Genomic DNA, 25,297 nt, shown 5'->3' on the forward strand with positions numbered 1-25,297 from the left:
GAGGATAGGGCTCGTGAGGTGGAGGGGCAGAGCGCTGAGCTACAGCGCCTCAGTGCCACGCTCGAGCAACAGAAGGCCGAGCTCCTCCACAAAGAGGTGGCCATGGTTGCGCTCGCCGGGACCCTCCAGGAACAGGGTGTGGCCCTCGAAGAGAGGGAGGTGGCCCTCCAGAACATGGGGGCTAGTCTTAAGGAAAAAGAAGCCTTCTTGTCCTCGCTCGAAGAGGCCGCCCGTACCCAGAGGGAGGAGGCGCAGAAGAACATAGCGGGTGAGTACCTTTGATTTTCCGTTGATTTGTTACTTTTCGTAACTGACGTTGATTTCCTTTGCTCAGAGCTGAGGCAGAAGGTGTCGGACGAGACCACGGCGAAGGAAGCGGTCCATACCGCGCTCACGGCGGCACAAATGGAGTTTGCTGAGCTGGAGCAGACCGCCGTGAGCGTGTGTCAAGAGCTCGAGGGGGAGGGTGCCGTCTCGGGCAGTTCGGTGATCAGCCGCCTGCGCGCGCTAGGCGGCCGGATTGCCGAACATGCCAAGAGCACCTTCCACCTCGGTGTCCTGCGGGCTCTCGCCGTGGCCTCGACGCATTACCTCATGGATCTCCAGAGGGTGTCGTCGGGGTACGTCGTCCCGGATGATGCTGACGCGGACGCCACATCGGCCATCATGGATGAAGCCGACGCAGCCGCAGAGGAGTTCGCCACCGTCCTCGCCGAGAAGCTCGAGGCGGACATCCCTCCCATCGCCGAATTCGACACTCCTGAAGACCCGCAAGGGGGGGATGGTAGCCTGTAGGACAATTGGGCCTCGATGCCCATGTAAATAGATTAGTGTTTATCATGGTCATGCCTTGTAATCGCACTTTATGAATATAAAGGATTTTGTTTCGTAATTTGAATGTGTGGCCCGTCGAGGCCTTGTGTGATCGAGCCTGTGTTCCTTTACTTTATTTCCGTGTTCTTCGTACGCGACTTAGATAAACATCTGCGAGGAAGTTCGCGTTCATAAGCAACGTAGGCGTAGGGTGGTGAGGGGGGTGCCGTATCCCGGAGGCGTAGGCGGCCCCACGACTCGGCCAGCCCCGTACCGTGGTCGCTTACGCCTCACGTCCATTTTTTCCAAGGATACGAGAAGCTCAGGATCGAGACGGAAATATTTCGAAAAAACACTGGCGACTTTTTGGGGACGTTCGGGGGTTCCCCCCGTAGTAGCCCCCGAGGGAGGCTCGGCTTTGCCGAGGGTAAAGCCGAGCGTACCTCTATGTTCGTGTGCGCCCGAGCCCTCGAGGGTCGGGAAGGTTCCCAAAAAGCGATAAGTGAAGGGTGCTTCCTTATTATTTCGGGAAATCGAAAATGCGATTACGAACAATATAGAAATTGCTTGAAATACTTAAGGATAGAAACGACGTAGCTGTTGTATATTCCAAGCGTTGGTGAGGACTTCGCCTTTTTCGTTGGCCAGCTTGTACGTGCCGGGCTTGAGTACCTCGGCGATTATGTACGGTCCTTCCCATGGAGGTGAGAGCTTGTGGCGGCCCTTGTTGTCCTGCCGAAGCCTTAGCACCAAGTCCCCTTTGTTGAGGTCTCGGCGCCGGACCTTCTGCGCTTGGTACCTTCGTAGGGACTGTTGGTAGCGCGCGGAATGCAGGAGTGCCATGTCTCGAGCCTCGTCCACTTGGTCCATGCGCTCCCGGGCCACACGTCCCACCGTCCGGGCGTGCGCACCAGGCACGGTACGCTGCTGCTCGAGTGCGGCGCGTAGCTCCTGGGTTTGCCGACGCTGCTCGTCGAGCTTGGCTTGAAGCTCGTTGAGCTGCGCCAGCTGGGCTTGACGCGCCGCTGAACTTGACGAGGAAGGGGCTGCGGGCGGGACCACCGGTTGCTTTGCCCGTACGTCCGCCCCGCCGTCCTCGTCGTTGGCTGGAGTATTGTCGTCTTGCTCGTTCGCGAGGTCCGCCATGAAGCATTCCCTGGAAGGATCCACATCCCCCTCGCTGGAGTCTTCGGAGCAGGTGAGGCAGTAGGCCGTCGCCAGCTGGAACGCGCGGAGAGCGTCGGGGTCGCGGACCCCGGAGTAGTGCTCGGCCTCCTCGGCCGTGAAGTTGTTCATGAAGAAGTCGACGTCGTCGGCGATCGAGCTCGCCGTCTCGGGGTAGGGTTCGTCAGGGGACGACGCGCTGAGGTTGCGGATCGGCAGAAGATGATGACCCGGCGTATCCTCATGCTCGATGAGGTCAGCGACGGTTGACAAGGCGCGGGTGGCGGCGTTGCGCATCCCGAAGGGGAACGAAGACACCGAAGTCGGGTCCCCCCTGGGAGGCATTAGTGCTGCCGCAGGCGATGGTGCCGACGCGGATGACGCCGAGGCACGCGATGATGAGACGGTTGCCCCATTGGCCGCGATGTTGAGTTTCGACACGCCAGCCTCGACCCACGTGGGGGAGCTGTGGCGGGCCGCTCGACGCCGCTCCGTGCGTGCTTGTCGTGAACGCTGACCCGAGCGCCTGTTGCGTCGGGCTGGCGGAGTCGGAGCGATGAGGTTGCGTTCGGAGGAGAGGAGCTGCATGAGGTAACCGTTGCCGGTTGCTCTGAACTCAAGACTCCCGAACGAGACCGCGCGTCCCGCTGGAAACGGATCCGGAACGCCCATAGGGTATGGGTTGGATCTGCTCGCCATTCCGGGAGATCAAATGGGAGAAAGAGAGAAAATGTCACGCAGCGCCCCTACCTGGCGCGCCAACTGTCGGTGTCCCGACCCGGGGGCCTGGATCCCAACTAGTAAATGCTGCGTGTTTCCTCGTCCCAGATGATGGTGCAAGAGGCAATCACAATAACGCACAGTTTATGAAGCGTCCCCTCATAAGAGAAGACTTAAATGTGATACAAAACATCAGTCCCAGGAGGCTGATGCCACATTTATTACATCAGATGGTTCAAAACCTTACAAACCTTGGCGGACACTCGATACAGATGATAATAATAATTAACCAGGCTACGACATAACACCAGACCGCGAACCACATAGGGTCTACTACGGGCTCAGAGTACTGCGACAGCGGAGGCATCTTAACAGGGCCGGTTCCACAGGCAAGGTTGGGTGTAGAACGATAACCCTACTCGGCGTCGTCTGGTACGAAGTCCGGGTCTTCTTCTGTAAAAAGTAAGAGTGGGGTGAGTGCAAACGTACTCAGCAAGTCCAACCACACCCACGGAGGGGGTTATAACAGAATAATATGCATAGGTAAATCAAGGATAAAGTTACGGTTTAATTTGCAGAAAAACGACATTTTATGCGGGGGTTTATTTTACGAAAAACCTTTTAGAAATCAGTTTTTGCAGTAACACAGAGTTCAGGTTTTAAAACTGCTACCGGACTCCCCGTCCGTCGTAGCACACGGCACAACTGCCGGAACCAAATCCAAAACAACTCACACTAGCCCATCCCAAAGAAACACTAGTTATGTGACCACACCATAACTCGCCCAATACCGTGGGCACGGACTATTCGAATAGATTCTTAACTCTGCAGAGGTGTGCAACTTTACCCACAAGTAGGATACCACAACTCGAACACCGTCGTGTCGGTGTAGATCCCAACATAGCCATTACCCACCGTAGCTAAGCCTGACTAGCCATCACGGGATGCACCAAGGGGTCATCGACCATTCACTTAGGTATAACCGGGCATAAGTCACTCTGGGCTTATCCCTTCTCCTTAGTCACCCGTTGCTCTCAGCTCTCCTGATGGCTATCACACCAACTAGTGGGATTTATGCTACACCGTTGCCCATTCAACTGGTCGAGTGGCTTGCACGATAGTGGAGTTAGGTGAGATGACACACCAACTCGGTCCTTAGACGCGACAAGATGGATATCTCCCTTCTTTGCCCTGCCACACAGGCATAGGCACACCAATCGGCAATTCACACAGAAATGCCGTCCATCCCGTCCATACTCATCTTTCGAAAATCCACATTTTATCCCTTCCCACACGCACACATTTTCTTTATCAAATAAATTATGTTGTGAGTAAAGTCCTGAGCGTTCTAATATCGATTAACGTCCAAGCAAAATCAGACATTAATCTAGGTGGTCAAGGAATGGTCATCACAAATCAAGGGGTGGCTATCCAACCGTGTTTTCATGCAAGTAAAACATATGCAACTTTATAAAACAGGCCATTGGGTTGTGTTCATAAAAACTAGGACAGAAACATGCATCAAAGGATGGGATTGAACTTGCCGTCTTCAAAGCCTTCGGGGAAGTCCTGTCCTTCGGGCTCGGGGTCGCGGAACGGGTCCTCGTCCACCTGCTCACAGCACTGCTCATCAACGGGTTCTCCTTCGTTCACTCCGTGGTCTACAGCGCACATAAACAAACATTCAATCAAAACAAAGATTTGTCGTCGAGCTCGAAACGGGAACACATGAAATATAGAGCATAGATTGTTATTTTTGAATGGTTTCTGAATGGTATGGCCAAAACTGAGTTAGGAGAGGCGGGGTAAAATTTTAGGTTAAGCCGGGGTCGTTAGGCACATAAAATGATAGGTCAAAGGAGTGTTCGGGGCCTAAACAGGGGTCTAGGGACCTAATTGTAATTAAGATTAAGTAGGCAGGGGCTTGGTTTATATTTTAGAAACTTCATGGGTCAATCTAAAAGAGTCAGGGGCTTACTTATAACTAAGTTTATATGGTGAGGGTTTGTTTTGAGAATATAGCAGAAGAGGGGGTTCTAATTGCAAAAATATCAAGAGGTGGAAGGGTTCTTAAGGAAATAGGGGAAAGGGAGGGGGTTCTGGGCGAAATCACCCTTCTTCTTCCCCCTTCTCGCGTCCTGAACAGGGGAGGGTGGAGGCGGCGCTTGGCGCCGGCGATTCGGCGGCTCTGAGCCTCGCCGGCGGCCCGGGGTAGAGGGGAAAGGAGGTGGGGGCCCTGCGGGGTCGATCCCCGGCCTCACCTTGTGCCGAGGTGGGGCGTGGCGGCCTGGCCACTGCGGCCAGCGGCGGCGGAGCTACAAGGTAGGCGGCGGCGGCGCTAGTCGAGCAAGGAGTGGCTAGGGCGGCGGCTGCGGCTCTTGGTAGTGGATGTGGCACTCGGGGACGCTCCGCGGCCCTTTTTATAGGCGGCCAAGGCGGTGGAGAGGGGTGAGAACGGGGTGGCCGGCGGGGCTCGCGACGCGACTCCTCGGCGGCGTTAATGGTGTGGGGCGGGCGCTGCTGGAGCGGTCTTGTCGCTGTGGCGGTGCTGCGTCAAGCGCGTGGTGGCCCGGCGTCAACCCGAACAGCGGCGGCCTGTTGCTGAGGCGACGGCGGCGTTGAAAAGGCAGCAGCGGGGCAGGTTCGGCCGGCGGAAGGGCTGCGGTGAGGCGGGAGTTTGGCGAGGGCGGCACGGCGGCGTGCTGGGCGTTTGCGTGTGGCAGGCGGCGGTGGTGTGCGGCCGTCATCGGCGGTGTGCGCGGGCGGCAGGGCGAGCGGGACCGGTGATGTGGCGTGCGCGGGCGCGTAGGTCACGGCGTGACCGTGTGGGCGTGCAGAGGCGGTCTGGGCGGGCGAGCTCACGCCGGTGGTGCGGGGCCGAGGTGGGGCTTGGCGCGCGGTCGAGCGGGCGAAGGCCGAGTGCGCGCGCGGGAAGGCGGCCGGGCGACGTCGCGGCGCGGCGCGACGGGCGCCAGGTGCGCGAGCGCGCGGCCGGTCGGGGGCGGCGCGCGTGCACACGGTCGAGCGGGCCGAGCAGAAGGCGCGGAGCGGGGCGGCCGAGCAGGGAGGGCGACGCGGTGGGGTCGCGCGGCAGAGGGGAGCGGGCGAGCGGGCGGCGCTCGGGAGCGGGCAGAGTAGAGAGGGAGGGAGCCGAGCGCGCGGGTAGGAGAGAGAGAGAGAGGGAAGGAGAGGAAAAAGAAAAAAGAAAATGGGAAAAAGAAAATGGGAAAAAGAAAAGAAATAAAAAGGAGGGGAGAGAAATAAAGAGGGAAAGAGAGAGAGAGGGGGCGAGCGCGTCGGCGCTGATCGCGGCCGCGGTCGGCCACGCGCGGTGTCGGCCGCGTGCGATGCGCAGGCCGAGGGCCAAACAGGGATGGGACAGCGGAAGATTTGGGTGTCGGCTCGGTTCCTCGGGGTATCGGGAAGTCAGGCGGAAGATGAAACAAGAAGGGATCGAGCTCAACGACAAAACAAGGATTAGCGCGTGATTTATTTTTGTTAGATATTTGGGATGTTACAAACCTACCCCACTTAAAATGAATCTCATCCTCGAGATTTGACTGATCCTTAAATAGGTGGGGAAATTCCTTCTTCAGAGCATCTTCGCGTTCCCACGTAGCTTCTTTTACTCCGTGTCTGCTCCACTGAACTCTGCAAATTCGTACTTCGGAGTTTCTGGTCCTCCTGGTGACGGTGTCTAGGATCTTCACCGGTATTTCCTGATATCGCAGGTCTGGCTGCAGATCTATCGTTTCAACCGGCACATGCTCTACTTCGGGTATCCTCAAACACCTTCTCAACTGCGAGACATGGAATACTGGGTGGATATCCGTCATTTCTTCTGGTAACTCCAAACGGTATGCTACCGCTCCAACTTTCTTCAAAACTCGGTATGGTCCAATATACCGAGGGGCCAATTTTCCTTGTACTTGGAATCTTCGGGTTCCTCGAATAGGCGATACCTTGAGATACACGAAATCTCCTGGGTTGAAACTTATTTCCCGTCTTTTCTTGTCCGCATAGCTCTTTTGTCGGGACTGGGCTGCTTTTAGCTTTTCTTGAATCTCGGCGACTCTTTCTTCGGCTTCTTTTATGAGTGCGGGGCCGACTAGGGCACGTTCTCCAACTTCTGACCACATCAGAGGGGTTCTGCATTTTCTTCCATAGAGAGCTTCAAACGGTGACATGCCCAAGCTTGCTTGGTACCCGTTGTTGTATGAGAACTCGGCGTAGGGTAGACTCTGCTCCCAATCCTTGCCATAAGTGAGGACACATGCTCTCAGCATATCCTCCATGATCTGATTCACCCTTTCTGTCTGACCATCTGTCTGTGGGTGATAAGCGGAGCTAAAGTCTAGCTTGGTGCCCATAGCTTTATGCAAACTTTTCCAAAATCTAGAGGTGAACTGGGTCCCTCTATCTGAGACGATTCGGCTGGGCACACCATGCAATTTCACTATGTTCTCTATATAGAGCTTAGCTAGCTTTTCCCCGTCATAGTTGGTCCGTACGGGTATGAAGTGAGCTGATTTAGTAAGGCGATCCACTATTACCCATATGGAGTCATGTCCTTTCTGGGTTCTGGGCAAGCCCACCACAAAGTCCATTCCTACTTCATCCCATTTCCACACCGGGATGGGTAGGGGTTGCAGTAACCCTGCCGGCTTCTGGTGTTCAGCTTTGATTCTCTGGCAAGTATCACAACAGGCGACAAATCGTGCAATATCTGCCTTCATCCCATTCCACCAATACTTCTGTTTTATGTCCATGTACATTTTGGTGGATCCTGGATGAATTGAGTAGGCCGAGTTATGGGCTTCATCCATGATCATCTGCCTGAAATCTCCTTTCTGGGGCACACAAATTCTGTCTTTATACCACAACGTTCCCTTATTATCAACTCGAAAGTCTGGGGCCTTATTTTCTCCGGTTTGCCTCCGGATTTCCATCAGTCCTTTGTCCGATCTTTGGGCTTTCCTGATTCTTTCCTCCAGAGTGGATTGAACGTTCAGCACTTGGCTGGAGCCTCGAGGGACAATGTGCACATTTAACCGTGCCATTTCTTCTTGTAAATGGTCATTCTTAGGCCCGTAAGACTTCCGACTTAGAGCATCAGCTACTACATTTGCTTTCCCTAGGTGATAATGAATTTCCAAATTATAATCTTTGACTAATTCTAGCCATCTTCTTTGCCTCAAGTTCAAGTCCGGCTGGGTGAAGATATACTTCAGACTTTTATGGTCGGTGAAGATTTCACACTTATTTCCAATCAAATAATGCCTCCAGATCTTAAGTGCGTGCACTACGGCTGCAAGTTCTAGGTCATGGGTCGGGTAATTTTGCTCATGAGTCCTGAGCTGACGGGAAGCATATGCAACGACTTTCCCATCTTGCATCAGTACACAACCCAATCCTTGCCGGGACGCATCACAATAGATGATGAAATCCCGATGAATATCCGGCAGGGTTAGCACTGGGGCTGTCGTCAATCTTCGCTTCAACTCTTGGAAGCTCCTTTCGCACGACTCCGTCCAGGTGAACTTCTTTTCTTTCTTGAGCAGCTCTGTCATGGGCCGGGCTATTTTAGAAAACCCTTCAATGAATCTCCGATAATACCCAGCTAATCCAAGAAAACTCCTGATCTCACTCACATTGGTCGGCGGCTGCCAGTTGGATACTGCTTCGACCTTCTCGGGGTCTACTGCCACTCCTTCTGCGGTCAAAATATGGCCAAGGAAGGCTACTTTCTCCAGCCAAAATTCGCACTTGCTGAATTTGGCGTATAGCCTATGCACTCTCAGTTTTTCCAAAACTACCCTCAGGTGCTGCTCGTGCTCCTGAATGCTCTTTGAGTAAATAAGTATGTCGTCAATGAAGACTACGGCAAACTTATCTAGCTCGTCCATAAACACTTTGTTCATGAGGTTCATGAAATAGGCCGGTGCATTTGTCAGTCCGAAAGACATCACTGTGAACTCAAACTGTCCGTATCGGGTGACAAAGGCTGTCTTCGGGATGTCGCTTTCCCTAATCTTGAGCTGAAAATAGCCGGACCTTAGGTCAATCTTGGAAAAGTACTTGGCTCCTTTTAACTGATCAAAGAGATCATCGATCCTGGGAAGGGGGGTACTTATTTTTGATAGTGACTTCGTTTAGTGCCCGGTAGTCTACACACAACCTCATACTTCCGTCCTTCTTCTTGACGAATAGAACCGGGGCTCCCCAAGGAGACGAACTTGGCCTGATGAAGCCAATCCGTTGTAACTCCTCTAGTTGTTTCTTTAACTCTGCCAACTCAGAGGCTGCCATCCTATAGGGTCTTTTGGCTATGGGGGCGGTTCCAGGAACAAGATCAATGACAAATTCTACGTCCCTATCTGGTGGCATACCGGGAAGCTCTTCGGGAAAGACATCGGGGTACTCATTCACTACTGGGACTTCCTCCAAGGACTTGGCTTCCATGCTAAACACCATCGGGTTTGCTCCACTTTCCCGGGTATGGCAGGTCACTCGGACTCCTTCTGGGTTTGTTAGGTGTACTACCTTGTCCGTACAACCTATGAGGCCATTATGTTTGCTTAGCCAGTCCATTCCAAGGATCACATCTATCCCTTCTGACTTAAGCACTACTAGGTCTGCTAAAAACTCTACCCCACTTAAATTGATCCTTACCCTGTAGACAACCCAGTTGACACCTGATGTCTCCTCCGGGCATCCGGGTTAATAGGGGTGTTTTTAGTAGTACCGTAGGTATTTTATGTTTCTCCACAAAGCTCGAGGATATGAATGAGTGTGATGCTCCAGAATCAAACAGTACTGTTGCAAGAGTTGAGCTGACTAGGTACTCACCGAGTACTACGCCCTGGGCTCCTTGAGCTTCCTATGCGTCGATGTGGTTGACACGGGCTCGTCCAAAAGACTGCTGGGATTGCCTCTGCTGGTTGTTGTTGTTGTTGCTGTTGCCACGGAGGGGCACTCGGTTGGCACCGGTCAGAACAGGCTTGGGTCCGTTCACTGTGTTGGAGAAAGCCGAAGTAGCAGGCTTGTTCTTGGCATAGGGGCAGTCGGCGATGAAGTGACCCGTCTCACGGCAGTTGAAGCAGGCTCTCACGTTGCTGTTGTTGTTGGTGACCTGGCTCGCATTATTCTGTGAGGCCCTCACGGTGTTCTGGCTTCTGGGCTGTGTGTTAGGGGCCCGTGGTCCTGTCACTTGAGACTGAGTTTTGTACTGCATTGGGGCTTGGGACCTTGGTGCGTTGTAGCTGAGACTTCTGGTCTTCTGAAAACGATCCTGCTGGTGAGACTTACTCTCCAGAAACTTGCGCTTGTTCTCTTTCCTTTCATCAATCTTAGCCTTCTCGGTGAGAATTGCCTTGTTCATCAAGGTGTTGAAATCAGGATAGATCTGAGGAGTGAGCAGGGTCCTGAGTTCTGGGTTTAGTCCCTTCTTGAACATGTCCTGCTTCTTCTCGTCGTCGTTCACTTCATCTGGCGCATATCGAGACAGCTCCATAAACTGGTGAGTATATTCTTCCACCGACATACTCCCCTGCTGAAGTGCGCGGAACTCATCTACCTTGCGCTTCATGGTGGCCGAGGGGATGTGATAACGGCGGAACTCCCTCACGAATTCATTCCAGGTGATGGTGGAGGCATCTCTGGCAGCAGTGCAGTAATTCTCCCACCAGGCTAAGGCAGTCCCGGTGAGTTGATGAGCAGCCAGAAGAACTTTATCTCGATCCTGGCACCCAAATGGCTCGAGCTTCCTCTGGATCACGCGGAGCCAGTCATCTGCATCCAAGGGGTTGCTGGATCCGGCAAAAGTGGGTGGCTTGGCCCTCAGAAAAGCTGTCAGCTTGTCATTAAAGGTCTGCTCTCGTGGCTGCCTGTTCACTAGAGCATTGGCCAGTGTCTCCAGTATGAGAGTCTGGTTATGGATTACTTGTGCCAGGTCCACGAAAGGTGGTGGTGGTGGTGGTGGCAGCTGTGCACCATGATTTTCCCCTCTGCCCTGACTCACTTCTTGGTCTTCCTGAGGATGGTTTTGCCCGTCAGGGTGTACTCCTGCATCAGCGGCTGCAGGGTCCCTGACTCGGGAGGCCCTTGTGATGCTCCGGGAAACCATCTGCAGAACGAGTGGATTGGGACTAAGATTAGGTGATGTTTAAGTTGGTTAAGTCGTATTTTTGAAAAGGCAGTATCTATTTACTGCCGGCAAGCACACAATCAACAAGCAATCATCACAAACAACAAGCACAAGCAACTTTATTACAGCAAGGGTGGTACAACAAGGGGCAAGGTCAAACGCGTACTACACGACCGGGTACACAACTACAAAAGGAAAGGGGCACTGATCTTCTTCGGACCACACGGCTTCATCCCTTGACGGTCGCTAGCACTTTAGGCTGACTCATCGGCTTGAGTGGGTTCCTCCCTCGGAAAGGAACTCACGACCTCCGGGGAAATGAGTGGTCCCGGTTCGCCATCCTCTAGACCTCCGTTTTCCCGGGGTTGCGTTGTGGCTTCTCTTGCGGCGGCAGCCGTAGACCTTCCAGGATTCTCGGGTGGGGCTAGTGGGTTTCCAACGAGTGGTCCCCATCCAAAGACGGGCGTCCCGAGCAGAACATGGTCTTCTCCTATTGCCGGGACTGGGGTTCCACTACTAGCCCATTCTTGCATACACCGGTCTCGGGCTTGCCTGAGGCTCTCCTGAGCAACTGCTTCACTGCTGACCGCTACTGCGGCTCTTGCCTCGGCTTGGACTGCTCGGATCTGCTGCAGTCTTAGTGCGAGCTCTGCTTGCTCGGCTCGATGGGTCTGTTCCCTCAGCAAGTTGGCTTGCTCGTCAAAGAGCTGATCCAAGGAGGCTAGGTAGGTAGCTACTTGGTACAGGAGGACTTCTTCATGGCGGCGCCGTTCCAGGCTTCTCATTCGAGCTTCCCAAACTGGAGTTCTGATGGCTGGTGGGAAGAACCTCATTGGTGTGGGGGTGAGGTGTCCTTCGAAAATCCGGCACAGATAACGAAGTGCTTTCCTGACGGCTAGGGGATAGGTGTCCTGGTGCCTAAACCCTGTAGCAGTCACTCGCCATGACAGGATGTCGGGGGTAGCGGTCACTTCTGGCGACGACTAGGATCACCCTGCAGCGGAGAGTGCCATGATGCTCGTACTCTCTGCTGTAGTACCTTGGGCGTTCCGTGACGCCAAGGCTCTCCAGGGCGTTGATCAAGAGGCTGGGGAAGCCAAGTGCAGCTTGGCAGTCGCCCTGGGTCCATCCTTCCTCAGCCATCTGAAAACAAAGATATGGTGAAAAACTTGCACAATTATTTGAGGTACACAAAGGGGTAGATGATTTTTATTTATGGCGTCATGGGGGGTACAACTTCATGGGTACATGATTATTATTAGAGCAAAGGTTCTAGCTTGGAGACAACTTCTATCATGGAGACTCTTCCTCAATCCTAAGAGGGCGTTTCTTCAGTGGGAGATACTGATCCATCATGTCATCCTCGGTCTGAGTTCCTTTATCCCAGTGGGTCTCTTCAGGTTCTTCTTCCTCAGTTTGAGTTCCAACATCCCAATGGGTTTCCATGGGCTCTTCCTCTTCGGCCTGAATGCCTACATCCCATTGAGCCTCTTCGGGTTCTTCTTCTGCGTCTTCTTCCATCCATCCGCCTATTCCCCAGCGAGCCTCGTACCTCCGCATACGAGCTTGGAGAGCGGCTAGCGAGTCCTCGGCGCGTGTGGCTCTTGCCCGCTGTTCTTCCAGTTCTTCCTCTTTTTCATCCATTTGGACTTGGAGGGCGGCTAGGGAATACTCGGCATGGAAAGTCCTCGACCGTTGTTCCTCCATCTCCTGGGTTGCTTTTTCTGCTCTGTGGACCTGCTGTTTCAGTTGTGCTGCTTGCTCGCGATAGAGCTCATCCAGGCCGGTGAGATAGATGGATAGGTGGGAGACCGTGTCTTCTAGGTCTTCTTCTTCTCTTCCAAGTCCTCTCATCCTGGCAATCCAGGTGCGTCCTCTTCCTTCAGTCGGCGGGAAAAATCCCATAGGAGTCCGCTGGAGGTGATGCCTGTAGATCACACGCAGACGTCGTAGGGCTTTGCGGGTGGCTTTCCGATAGGTATCCGGGAAACGGAATCCAGTGGTGGAGATGAACCAAGGGTCCACATCAGGGTAGCGGGTGCTTCTTGCTATGAAGATCATCAGGTCACACCGAAGAGTGCCCTTAGAGTCGTACTCCTGGTAAAGAAATTCTGGAGGATCCACAACTCCAATGCGTTCCAGGCTGAGTATCAACAACTTTGGAAGGCCGGGCTCTGCGAAACAGATTCCGCCGATCCATCCATTGTCAGCCATCTGGAACAGGGCAAGAACCAAAGGTAAGTGTTTGTGTGAGGAAAGGATTAAGGATAGAAAAAGTCCTAAGGTGAAAGGTCCTGAAAACGGGTTTCGCTCCTAGGGTCACGTCCTACGGCCAACCTACAGCTCTGATACCACCTGAAGCGTCCCCTCATAAGAGAAGACTTAAATGTGATACAAAACATCAGTCCCAGGAGGCTGATGCCACATTTATTACATCAGATGGTTCAAAACCTTACAAACCTTGGCGGACACTCGATACAGATGATAATAATAATTAACCAGGCTACGACATAACACCAGACCGCGAACCACATAGGGTCTACTACGGGCTCAGAGTACTGCGACAGCGGAGGCATCTTAACAGGGCCGGTTCCACAGGCAAGGTTGGGTGTAGAACGATAACCCTACTCGGCGTCGTCTGGTATGAAGTCCGGGTCTTCTTCTGTAAAAAGTAAGAGTGGGGTGAGTGCAAACGTACTCAGCAAGTCCAACCACACCCACGGAGAGGGGTTATAACAGAATAATATGCATAGGTAAATCAAGGATAAAGTTATGGTTTAATTTGCAGAAAAACGACATTTTATGCGGGGGTTTATTTTACGAAAAACCTTTTAGAAATCAGTTTTTGCAGTAACACAGAGTTCAGGTTTTAAAACTGCTACCGGACTCCCCGTCCGTCGTAGCACACGGCACAACTGCCAGAACCAAATCCAAAACAACTCACACCAGCCCATCCCAAAGAAACACTAGTTATGTGACCACACCATAACTCGCCCAATACCGTGGGCACGGACTATTCGAATAGATTCTTAACTCTGCAGAGGTGTGCAACTTTACCCACAAGTAGGATACCACAACTCGAACACCATCGTGTCGGTGTAGATCCCAACATAGCCATTACCCACCGTAGCTAAGCCTGACTAGCCATCACGGGATGCACCAAGGGGTCATCGACCATTCACTTAGGTATAACCGGGCATAAGTCACTCTGGGCTTATCCCTTCTCCTTAGTCACCCGTTGCTCTCAGCTCTCCTGATGGCTATCACACCAACTAGTGGGATTTATGCTACGTCGTTGCCCATTCAACGGTCGAGTGGCTTGCACGATAGTGGAGTTAGGTGAGATGACACACCAACTCGGTCCTTAGACGCGACAAGATGGATATCTCCCTTCTTTGCCCTGCCACACAGGCATAGGCACACCAATCGGCAATTCACACAGAAATGCCGTCCATCCCGTCCATACTCATCTTTCGAAAATCCACATTTTATCCCTTCCCACACGCACACATTTTCTTTATCAAATAAATTATGTTATGAGTAAAGTCCTAAGCGTTCTAATATCGATTAACGTCCAAGCAAAATCAGACATTAATCTAGGTGGTCAAGGAATGGTCATCACAAATCAAGGGGTGGCTATCCAACCGTGTTTTCATGCAAGTAAAACATATGCAACTTTATAAAACAGGCCATTGGGTTGTGTTCATAAAAACTAGGACAGAAACATGCATCAAAGGATGGGATTGAACTTGCCGTCTTCAAAGCCTTCGGGGAAGTCCTGTCCTTCGGGCTCGGGGTCGCGGAACGGGTCCTCGTCCACCTGCTCATAGCACTGCTCGTCAACGGGTTCTCCTTCGTTCACTCCGTGGTCTACAGCGCACATAAACAAACATTCAATCAAAACAAAGATTTGTCGTCGAGCTCGAAACGGGAACACATGAAATATAGAGCATAGATTGTTATTTTTGAATGGTTTCTGAATGGTATGGCCAAAACTGAGTTAGGAGAGGCGGGGTAAAATTTTAGGTTAAGCCGGGGTCGTTAGGCACATAAAATGATAGGTCAAAGGAGTGTTCGGGGCCTAAACAGGGGTCTAGGGACCTAATTGTAATTAAGATTAAGTAGGCAGGGGCTTGGTTTATATTTTAGAAACTTCATGGGTCAATCTAAAAGAGTCAGGGGCTTACTTATAACTAAGTTTATATGGTGAGGGTTTGTTTTGAGAATATAGCAGAAGAGGGGGTTCTAATTGCAAAAATATCAAGAGGTGGAAGGGTTCTTAAGGAAATAGGGGAAAGGGAGGGGGTTCTGGGCGAAATCGCCCTTCTTCTTCCCCCTTCTCGCGTCCTGAACAGGGGAGGGTGGAGGCGGCGCTTGGCGCCGGCGATTCGGCGGCTCTGAGCCTCGCTGGCGGCCCGGGGTAGAGGGGAAAGGAGGTGGGGGCCCTGCGGGGTCGATCCCCGGCCTCACCTTGTGCCGAGGTGGGGCGTGGCGGCCTGGCCACTGCGGCCAGCGGCGGCGGAGCTACAAGGTAGGCGGCGGCGGCGCTAGGGGAGCAAGGAGTGGCTAGGGCGGCGGCTGCGGCTCTTGGTAGTGGATGTGGCACTCGGGGACGCTCCGCGGCCCTTTTTATAGGCGGCCAAGGCGGTGGAGAGGGGTGAGAACGGGGTGGCCGGCGGGGCTCGCGACGCGACTCCTCGGCGGCGTTAATGGTGTGGGGTGGGCGCTGCCGGAGCGGTCTTGTCGCTGTGGCGGTGCTGCGTCGAGCGCGTGGTGGCCCGGCGTCAACCCGAACAGCGGCGGCCTGTTGCTGAGGTGACAGCGGCGTTGAAAAGGCAGCAGCGGGGCAGGTTCGGCCGGCGGAAGGGCTGCGGCGAGGCGGGAGTTTGGCGAGGGCGGCACGGCGGCGTGCTGGGCGTTTGCGTGTGGCAGGCGGCGGCGGTGTGCGGCCATCAACGGCGGTGTGCGCGGGCGGCAGGGCGAGCGGGACCGGTGATGTGGCGTGCGCGGGCGCGTAGGTCACGGCGTGACCACGTGGGCGTGCAGAGGCGGTCTGGGCGGGCGAGCTCACGCCGGTGGTGCGGGGCCGAGGTGGGGCTTGGCGCGCGGTCGAGCGGGCGAAGGCCGAGTGCGCGCGCGGGAAGGCGGCCGGGCGACGTCGCGGCGCGGCGCGACGGGCGCCGGGTGCGCGAGCGCGCGGCCGGTCGGGGGCGGCGCGCGTGCACACGGTCGAGCGGGCCGAGCAGAAGGCGCGGAGCGGGGCGGCCGAGCAGGGAGGGTGACGCGGTGGGGTCGCGCGGCAGAGGGGAGCGGGCGAGCGGGCGGCGCTCGGGAGCGGGCAGAGTAGAGAGGGAGGGAGCCGAGCGCGCGGGTAGGAGAGAGAGGGAGAGGGAAGGAGAGGAAAAAGAAAAAAGAAAATGGGAAAAAGGAAATGGGAAAAAGAAAAGAAATAAAAAGGAGGGGAGAGAAATAAAGAGGGAAAGAGAGAGAGGGGGCGAGCGCGTCGGCGCTGATCGCGGCCGCGGTCGGCCACGCGCGGTGTCGGCCGCGTGCGATGCGCAAGCCGAGGGCCAAACAGGGATGGGACAGCGGAAGATTTGGGTGTCGGCTCGGTTCCTCGGGGTATCGGGAAGTCAGGCGGAAGTTGAAACAAGAAGGGATCGAGCTCAACGACAAAACAAGGATTAGCGCGTGATTTATTTTTGTTAGATTTTTGGGATGTTACAGTTTATCCTGGTTCCGGCCGTGGGGCCGTACGTCCAGCAAAGGGGGCGTGCGAGGGCACTGTATTATCTTGCACCCGGGGTGCTTGCAGTAGGGGGTACAAGCGGGGCGAGAGTGGGAGGAAAGCTCCCAAGTCTCTGCTAGAAGTGGAGTTAGTTGAGATGAGTACTCAATCGTGCTGAAAGTTCTGAAAGGGGAAGTTCAGGGAGCCTGCTTCCACCCTTCGATTGGAGAGATCCGTCCCCCTGAAAGGGGAGCCCATCCTCTCCTTTTATAGTTGTAAGGAGAGGCGGTGTACATGAGTGTAGGGGCGCGGAAGTCGTCGTTCTCCCTTGAATCGCGGGGTACAGTGATCGAACATCGTAGAAAGGGTACTGTGGGAAGGCGGCGCGTGTCGCTGTCGTCCTGGATTTTCGTCCTTGGTCCCGTGGAGATGGCGGCGGCCGTCCTGCAGTGTACCAGTGGTAGTAATGGCGTGGGACGGTCCCGGACCCCCTGGCCGGAGTGCGGGCGTGCACATTAGAAGGTCCGGGAGCGCGTGGAAGTCCCGGACCCCACGAGGGGGAGGTCCGGGGTCGCGCCCGTGCGTGCTGAGTGCCCCTCTCGGCAGGACACGTGACATCGTCGGACCCCTTCCCCAGCGGGAGATGGGTCCGGCGATGGATGTCGGCAGAACAGTAACGGGGGCGGCGCCAACTTGCCTTGTGCCGCATTGAATGCCCACAGTACTGCTACAGCGACTGGGGTGGCAGAGCGGTGACCGGGGTCGGTGGACGGGACGCCGGTCACATCCACTGCGGGAGTGGCAGTCTGACGCCGCCTGCCCTTTGAGCCGTGGTGGAGTGGCTGGTTTTTAATGCCTTCGTACGGCGTTCGGTTGGGCGGCAGGGCCATTTGTCTCTTGTGCCGAGAGATGGCCTCGAGCGAGGCGGAGATTGGCCACCCGCTCGAGGGCAGGTCCGCTGTCCTCGAGCGAGGCGGAGATTGGCCACCCGCTCGAGGGCAGGTCCGCTGTCCTCGAGCGAGGCGGAGATTGGCCACCCGCTCGAGGGCAGGTCCGCTGTCCTCGAGCGAGGCGGAGATTGGCCACCCGCTCGAGGGCAGGTCCGCTGTCCTCGAGCGAGGCGGAGATTGGCCACCCGCTCGAGGGCAGGTCCGCTGCCCTCGAGCGAGGCGGAAATGCGATTGCGCGGTCGAGGGTCCCGAGGGGAGCCCTCGAGCGAGGCGGAGATGAGTGACCCGCCTGAGGGTAGATCCGCTACCCTCGAGCGGGGCGGAGTTTGTTCGGTGGGCCTGAGAGGGGCCCTCGAGCGAGGCGGAGATTGGCCACCTGCCCGAGGGGGATGTGGCTGGGCCACATGCTGGACTTCTTTGAGTCCTTTCCTTTCCTCTGAGGAAGAAATAGGCCGTGGGCCTTCATGGGCCCAGTTGCCTTAACATATGTTTGTGTTTTTGAAAGTGGTTTTAGTACCCCGATTAGGGTGTCCCTAATTGTGGCACCCGACAGTGCCGCAAATCAAGAAACCCGCCTTCCGTCGCCGCTTGCGCCCTTGATCCAGGAATGGACGCCACAGCTACCGCCCGGCCCGAGCTCCTCCATGGCAACTCTCCGTCGACACTCGACGCCCGTGTACCTGCAATCCAAAGACCAAGCGCACGATCATACCGCACGGTTGACAATTCACCCATCACAGACAAGATACAGTACTCAACATTCCTCAAGATCCAATTTGTGATGGAAATCAGATCACTACTAGTTGCAACTTCAGAACTGAGAACAAGAGTACCACGAGGAGCAAGGTAAGGATTGGAGAAGAAAGGTACGCAGATTTGTACTCAACAGGGCCGGAAGAAAGTTGTCGAAACAAGAGTACTGTTGCACTGAATCAAAATAAAGTTTAGCAGACCTGATTAAAATCCATTCATGTGAGACATGCACATATTTATTTGGCAGAAAAAAGGCATGCACATATATTTCACTGCGATCCAGGCGCAGAGGCGTGTTCTTCTTGCCCCTAATGTATCACTGTTGCTGCAACATTGTGTTGACAGCAGTTTTGTACCTCTCCAGGTTCTCGGTGAAGTAGGCGAGGAGTTTGTCTCTGTCCGGCATGCACGGTTTCAGAGCTTGGTGGGAGCTGTAATCCTTGGCCCACTGGACGATGGCGGGGTGCTCGTCCTCCTTCACCACGGTCACCCCCATCACCTCCTGAATCACGCTGCTCCAGGGACCCAGAGCGGAGGCGGCGATGTCGAGGTAGCCGGGCCGGTCGCCGCCGAAGAACTTGTTCCCCTTGAGCTGCGCCTCCAGAAGCGACAGCAGCTCCAAGCCCTCTTTCTCGAACCTCTCTCGCGCCTCGCCTTCGACCCAGTGCGCCATGAAGAACGGCTTCGTCAGCTGTTAATTTGCTCAGCAGCGTTCGATGACGATCAGTGAAGCTGGTAGCAGATAATTAATATTCAGAGCGCCTTTGGACAGTGAACTCGGCAAGTCACCTTGTTTTCGATGAAGTCAGCCCAGAAACGGGCCATGGCGCGGCCGTATGGGTCGGTGGGCAGGAGCGGCGGCCCGTCGAAGGCCTCGTCGATGTACTCGGCGATGACGAGGGACTCGCTGATGGCCCGGCCGCCATGGAGGAGCACGGGCACCTTCTTGTGCACGGGGTTGAGCTTGAGCAGGAGGTCGCTCTTGGTCCCGAACAGGTCTTCCAGGAGGAGCTCGTAAGGCACGCCCTTGAGGCAAAGAGCCGCCTGGGCGCGGAACGCGTACGGGCTCCCGAAGAAGCCGATGAGCTTCACCGGCGGAGACGACATCGATCTTTCCTGCTTCCCAGCTGTTATCTTATCTTGGCCAAACAATACTAACCATTCCTACTACTTATAGTATAGTCAAAAGGTGCTGCTGGGTTGCTTCAGCAGTCTACACATAAAGTGCATGCAGCTCAGATCAGATATATTCAGCTCAGATCAGATATATGGTAAGCAAATGTCTATTTAGAAGTCCACTTTTAAATTTTACTCATCTAAATATGAACTTTCACTCTAGCAGGCCGAGTAAATTGAACTTCTATGGAGAGTCCATAGTTGGCAGCCCAAATAAAGAGCCACCAAATTAAGGTGGTTGGGGAGGGGGGGAGAGATTTGGAAGGCCTACTAAAATGGCACACCATTTGAAAGGATTGCTGGAGATTAATTTTTTGCACCCACCGAGAAAATATAGAGATAGCAGCCCATTTAGTAGCCCTACTAAAATTGCTCTAACCAAAAAAATAAAGTTGCTCTAACCCCCAAAAAAAATTATGCAGTTCACTACACCTAGAAACTAGTAGAGTTACTACATGCCCACATGGGCACATGGGCAGATCAGAAAAATAGTTTAGTGCATGCCTGGCATAAGCAATGACCTCAGCATAGATCTGAGGGCATTTTTGCTTCCGTTTTATTTAGCAAGTTTCAGTTTCTTGGTTCAATAAAAAGGAGTTCTGTTTGGGTTGATTGTGATGCCACTGGATTTTGTGGCTCTTTTGGTGGAGTCTCTAATGATGGTCAAAAACAGCTTCAGACATTTCTTGGCATGCACGTTGCTTGACGAGGACCCAAGAGGACCACAACTTTTGCCGTCGTCGGCGTCAAAAGAAAAAAAAAAACTTTGCCATCGTCTTCCTCCGTATGCCGACTTCCTCTCCGCGCTCTCCCTATCAACCTAGAACGCAGAAGCAGCGATATGATGACGAGAACTCGATGGACATCGCCGACTCCAGTGACCGGTGCCTTTTGTAGCCGGGCCAGCTTGTGGCCCACGGCTGCACATGTGCCATGTATTGGTTGTCTTAGGTCTCATTTAGTTTTTTCGGTTTATGTCATAAGTCTCGTCGCATCGTATATTTATACACTAATTGGAAGTATTAAATATAAATTTATTATAAAAATTAATTTTATAATTCGTGACTTAATCACGAGATGAATCTATTAAGCCTAACTAGTCCATAATTTGACCACTAATTGCTACAGTAACTACCTGCTAATCATGTATTAATTATATAATAGATTCGGCTAGAGCTCTAATGCAATTAGTTTTATATTAAGTTGTCATTTTAATATTAGAATTGATATCCGAATATTCGATGTGACAACAACTTAAAAAACCAAAGTCTTAATCAGTGAACCAAAAATGTTTTTCCTTCAAAAATGATTTCTTTTTTCTCGAATAAAAATGATTTCTTTGATCTTCAGCTGCATCGATCGGTCCCTTATCTGCACCACATGCAATGTTGGCGTCCAGCATCCAGTGATGTTTATCAGAAAAGGGAGTCTTTTCTGTTTCATTTCGTGAACTGATAAGGTATGGAAGAAGCAACCCAGCAGCTTCTCTGGAGTGTGGAGTGGGGTGACGAAACAGTTGACCAAGGAAGAAGAGAAGCAGCAGCGTCAGATCCACTCCTTTGACTGTACTATAAATAGCAAGGAATGGTTTGGCCAAGATAACAGCAAGTGGAGATGTCGTCATCATCCCCGCCGGTGAAGCTCATCGGCTTCTTCGGCAGCCCGTACGCGCACCGCGCCGAGGCAGCCCTGTGCCTCAAGGGCGTGCCTTACGAGCTCCTCCTGGAAGACCTGCTGCGAACCAAGAGCGACCTGCTGCTCCAGCACAACCCCGTGCACAAGAAGGTGCCCGTGCTCCTCCATGGCGACCGCACCGTCTGTGAGTGCCTCGTCATCGCCGAGTACATCGACGAGGCCTTCGACGGGCCGCCGCTCCTGCCCGCCGACCCCTACGGCCGCGCCATGGCCCGTTTCTGGGCGGACTTCATCGAAAACAAGGTATCATTAGGATATGCTGACTGAATTCAGTGTCCAGCAACAAGCTCTGCTCTGCTCTCTGAATATTATCAGTATTTGGTAGTACCAAGGTTTACAATTTCGGCGAAATTTCGCCGAAATTTCGGTATTTTTTTCGTTTTCGCTAGTTACCGGGAAGTGGAATTTCGGTATATTTCGATAAATTTCGTTTCAAAATTCAAAATTTTTAAAAAAATTGTAAAAAAATATGATAAAAAACTTGTTTTTCTGAGCAATTAGCACTTGAAATAATTGAAAAATAAGTTGATTTGGTTGGTTAAAATCACTAAATGGGTTCGGACCCATTAACCAATAATAAACCCGTTAAGCGTTTTAACCTACCCAACTCACTTGGGTCCGCCCCGACGCAGCTCGTCACTCTTCCAGTGCCCTCCTCGCTCTCCTCTATGTTCCCCTTCATCCCTCCGCCCTTCCGCCGCCGCCAGTAGTCGATTTCGCCTCGTAGCACCGAAATTTCGGCGGAAAATCACCGGATTTCGGCCGGAATGTAGAGGATCCCACTGCTGGGAAGGCGCGGCGGCATACCGCTGCATCCCGACCGGATTTCGCTGTCTTACCGGCGAAAAACCGCTACTTATGTCCGGATTTCGGCGCTGGCTCCGGGAAAGAAAGGTATGAGAGGTTATTTTGCGATGGTGATGCTTGTTGATGTTGATCTAAGTTAGTTACTGGTGATATGTGATGAACTTCATGCTAGTTAGAGGAAATGGGGAAGTTAGGGTTAGAGGAAATGTTAGGATTTGTTAGTTGATTTGGCATGGAATGTATAGAAAAAATCATTCCAACATATTGGATATGAGTTGTATTGAATATTAATGATGAATTTAATAGCCGATTCATGAACTTACACCGTGCTAGTTTGTATGATGAAAAAGAGCACGAATTGTAGATACTATGTGATATTCATGAACTTACACCGTGCTATTTTTCTGTAATTGTAGGACAATGCCAGACGTAGTGTGGGAGCATGGCCAAAAGGTCGGGGGTGGTTTCAAATGCAAGTATTGCAGGGAGGAGAAGGGTGGGGGAGGTGCAACACGGTTCAAAGAGCATTTGGCACATAGGGGGAAAGATGTGAAGGACTGCCCTTCGGTTCCGACCGAAGTTAAGGAATTCTTTAGTGAGCAGTTGGACAGGAACAAGGTTAGAGCAAAAGCAAGGGCCCGAGAAAGAGCGCTGAGGGACCAAGCAGCAAGGGGGCGGCACACTGACCTAGAGGAGGAGGGTGGCTAGGGGCACGACGAGGATGCAGAGCTACAGGCTGCCTTACACCAGTCCCGCCAAGAGTATGATTTTATCCAGCAAGCTGGGCCACGATACGAGAGGGGTGGCGGATCTGGAGCTGCTTCTGGATCTAGAAGTGGTGGTGTTGGACATTGGTGATGATGATAATTCCAGTAGCAGTGAAGGTGATGGCAATGATGGCAACGAAAGTGGTGGTTATCGTATATCTCCTACTATAAGGTTCACTGGGGAGGAGGACTTCACCCATGCAACACAAGATACAGATCATGGAGCACATACTTCACAACGACAAACAACATCGACACGTCGACATGGTCGACAGGCCCTACTTGCATATGATGAAGATAGCTCCAACTCTGCCTCCAGTGGTCAGTACTACAACCCTTACAGTACTTCTCCCCCTGCAGGGGGCTTTCTGTGGCCACCACCAGGGGTGGTGAACCCGCCACTTCCGCAGGCAATTGCAGCATTGCCTTATTTGGATTATCACGGCTACCTACCATATGGAGCTCCACAGTTGCAATATCACCCACCTACGTACGTGTATTTGCCGCCAACAGACGAGCCGTATGAGGGACCACCGGGAGAGAGATTTGAAGACTGAAGAATGCAGGTACTTATCCTATCAACAGAACTTATCTATACGTTTTGCTTCCTCTACTTATTCAATTTATTTCACATAAATATTTAAATGCAAAGAATATGCTACATGGATTATTCTGGACTATGCCTTTGCCTCTGTTGTATCTTTGGATTGTAATAATTCTAATGGACTTTGGATGTATTGCGTTCTATGTGTGGACTTTGGACATGAGTTATGTGTAATAATTCTAATGTACTTTGGATGTATTACGTTATATGTGTGGACTTTGGACATGAGTTATGTGTTAAATGGTGTATTTGTCATTGTTTTGTGGAGTTATATATATGTTATGCATTATAAACTGTCAATATACATATAATCAGGGGAAATTTTGCCAAAATTTTCAATTTTTCCATATATACACATCATTTTCTGTTAATTTGCATCATTTTACGGTGACAAAACCGAAATTTCGGTCAAAATCACCGAAATTTCGGTCAACAAAACCGAAATTTCGGTCGGAATGCAACGAAATTTCGTTTTTCGAATTCAAAATCACTTTTCGATCAAAATTACCGAAATTTAGCGAAATTTCGCCCGAAATTCCGTTTCCGCCGGATGGCGGGATTCGGTGCAAAAACGAAAAGGAGAACCCTGGGTAGTACTACCAGTTTATTTACTGAATCGAACGCTGCTTAACTAATTGAGTACTATACTAACGCTCCAAGATTTGGAGCGCTCCCGTTCGCTCTGGCCCCACGCGGGGCCCGGGTACTGTTCATGTGGGGTCCGGGTACTGTTCATGGGCCCATGTGTACTGTTTAAGTGGGGCCCACATACTATTCAAGTGGGGCCCGCGTACTATTCAAGTGGGGCCCGCGTATAAAATATATTTAATTATTTTTTATATAAAAAATAATATGATTTTGTATACTGCGTTCACATGTAGTAGCTCTACTGTTTGTATACTATAAAGTGGGGCCCACACCATTTGCGACTCATGCACATTTAATGTGCCCCACTTAATGGACTCACGGTACTATTAGGTGCCTCTATCATTTGAAAAAAACATCGATGATGATTTCGTATACAAAATATAAAATAAATTTAACTTTTCCTATATATATGAAAATAATAACTTTGTACACCACGTTCATCTACGATAGCTCTAATACTTTTTATAATTTGTTTCCCGTACATAAATTCAAAAAATAGGATCAATTATTCTTTCATCACTAATTTTATACGTTACTCTGTCAGCTATTTTTACTCACACCTAAAAGTCAACGGATTTCTAAAAAAAAAATTATACTGTGCTTAGATGACCATTATGATAGCATAAAATATCTAAATTTAATATTGGATTGAGTACAACAAAATATAAATTTATGTTTCATCATTCTTTTCAAGTTAATATCTTTCAAATAGACGCGCATCGCGCGTCAACCTGTCTAGTTAATACAACAGCTGACTAAGCCGTTCTTCATGGCGCACTGGGTCGAGGGCGAGGCGCGGGAGGGGTTCGAGAAAGAGGGCTTGGAGCTGCTGGCGCTTCTGGAGGCGCAGCTCAAGGGGAACAAGTTCTTCGGCGGCGACCGGCCCGGCTACCTCGACATTGCGGCTTCCATGCTGGGTCCCTGGCGCAGCGTCGTTGAGGAGGTGACCGGGGTGACCGTGGCCAAGGAGGAAGAGCACCCTGCTCTCTGCCAGTGGGCCAGGGATTACAGTTCCAACGAAGCTCTCAAGCCCTGCATTCCGGACAGAGACAGGCTCCTCGCCTACTTCACCAAGAACAAGGAGATGTACAGAGCTGGCGTCATAGCAATGTTGCAGCAGTGATTGGGTTTTATGCGCGTATAGGATCAGCTAAAAGGACGCATTGTGCTATTTCAAGAGCACAAGCACTCTAGTCTGAACTCATCTAGTGTATGGTTTGTGCTAGTGAGTTACTCGAGTCAGATTGTAATGACGCTGTTACTTATAGTTAATAAAGCTCCCCTTTTCTTTTATCTATTATATTATTATTTGGCCAACAAACGGAG

General features: G+C 52.3%; 2 protein-coding genes across 2 annotated transcripts; one reads left to right on the top strand and one right to left on the bottom strand.

The window, feature by feature from the left end:
• Nucleotides 1-18,428: 18,428 nt before the first annotated feature.
• Nucleotides 18,429-19,434, bottom strand: LOC120709249 (glutathione S-transferase U8-like). Its single transcript, XM_039994800.1, has 2 exons — nucleotides 19,064-19,434; nucleotides 18,429-18,965 (listed from the first exon to the last, which is right to left on the bottom strand). The coding sequence occupies exons 1-2, from the start codon at nucleotides 19,379-19,381 to the stop codon at nucleotides 18,591-18,593; spliced, it is 693 nt and encodes a 230-aa protein (XP_039850734.1). The 5' UTR covers nucleotides 19,382-19,434; the 3' UTR covers nucleotides 18,429-18,590.
• A 1,509-nt stretch (nucleotides 19,435-20,943) lies between these two features.
• LOC120709250 (probable glutathione S-transferase) lies at nucleotides 20,944-25,266 on the top strand. The gene is made up of 2 exons (XM_039994801.1): nucleotides 20,944-21,388; nucleotides 24,723-25,266. Exons 1-2 carry the CDS (start codon nucleotides 21,065-21,067, stop codon nucleotides 25,092-25,094), a joined length of 696 nt encoding a protein of 231 aa, XP_039850735.1. The 5' UTR covers nucleotides 20,944-21,064; the 3' UTR covers nucleotides 25,095-25,266.
• Nucleotides 25,267-25,297: the final 31 nt, after the last annotated feature.

The sequence above is a fragment of the Panicum virgatum genome, chromosome 5K, assembly GCF_016808335.1.
Source record: "Panicum virgatum strain AP13 chromosome 5K, P.virgatum_v5, whole genome shotgun sequence".
NCBI classification, from domain to species: Eukaryota; Viridiplantae; Streptophyta; class Magnoliopsida; order Poales; family Poaceae; genus Panicum; species Panicum virgatum.

Coding starts and splice junctions, on each gene's coding strand:
- LOC120709249 (XM_039994800.1), bottom strand. CDS start 19,381: ATGTCGTCTCCGCCGGTGAAGCTCATCGGCTTCTTCGGGAGCCCGTAC. Junction 18,966..19,063: donor CTGACTTCATCGAAAACAAG/GTGACTTGCCGA, acceptor GCAAATTAACAG/CTGACGAAGCCGTTCTTCAT.
- LOC120709250 (XM_039994801.1), top strand. CDS start 21,065: ATGTCGTCATCATCCCCGCCGGTGAAGCTCATCGGCTTCTTCGGCAGC. Junction 21,389..24,722: donor CGGACTTCATCGAAAACAAG/GTATCATTAGGA, acceptor TTAATACAACAG/CTGACTAAGCCGTTCTTCAT.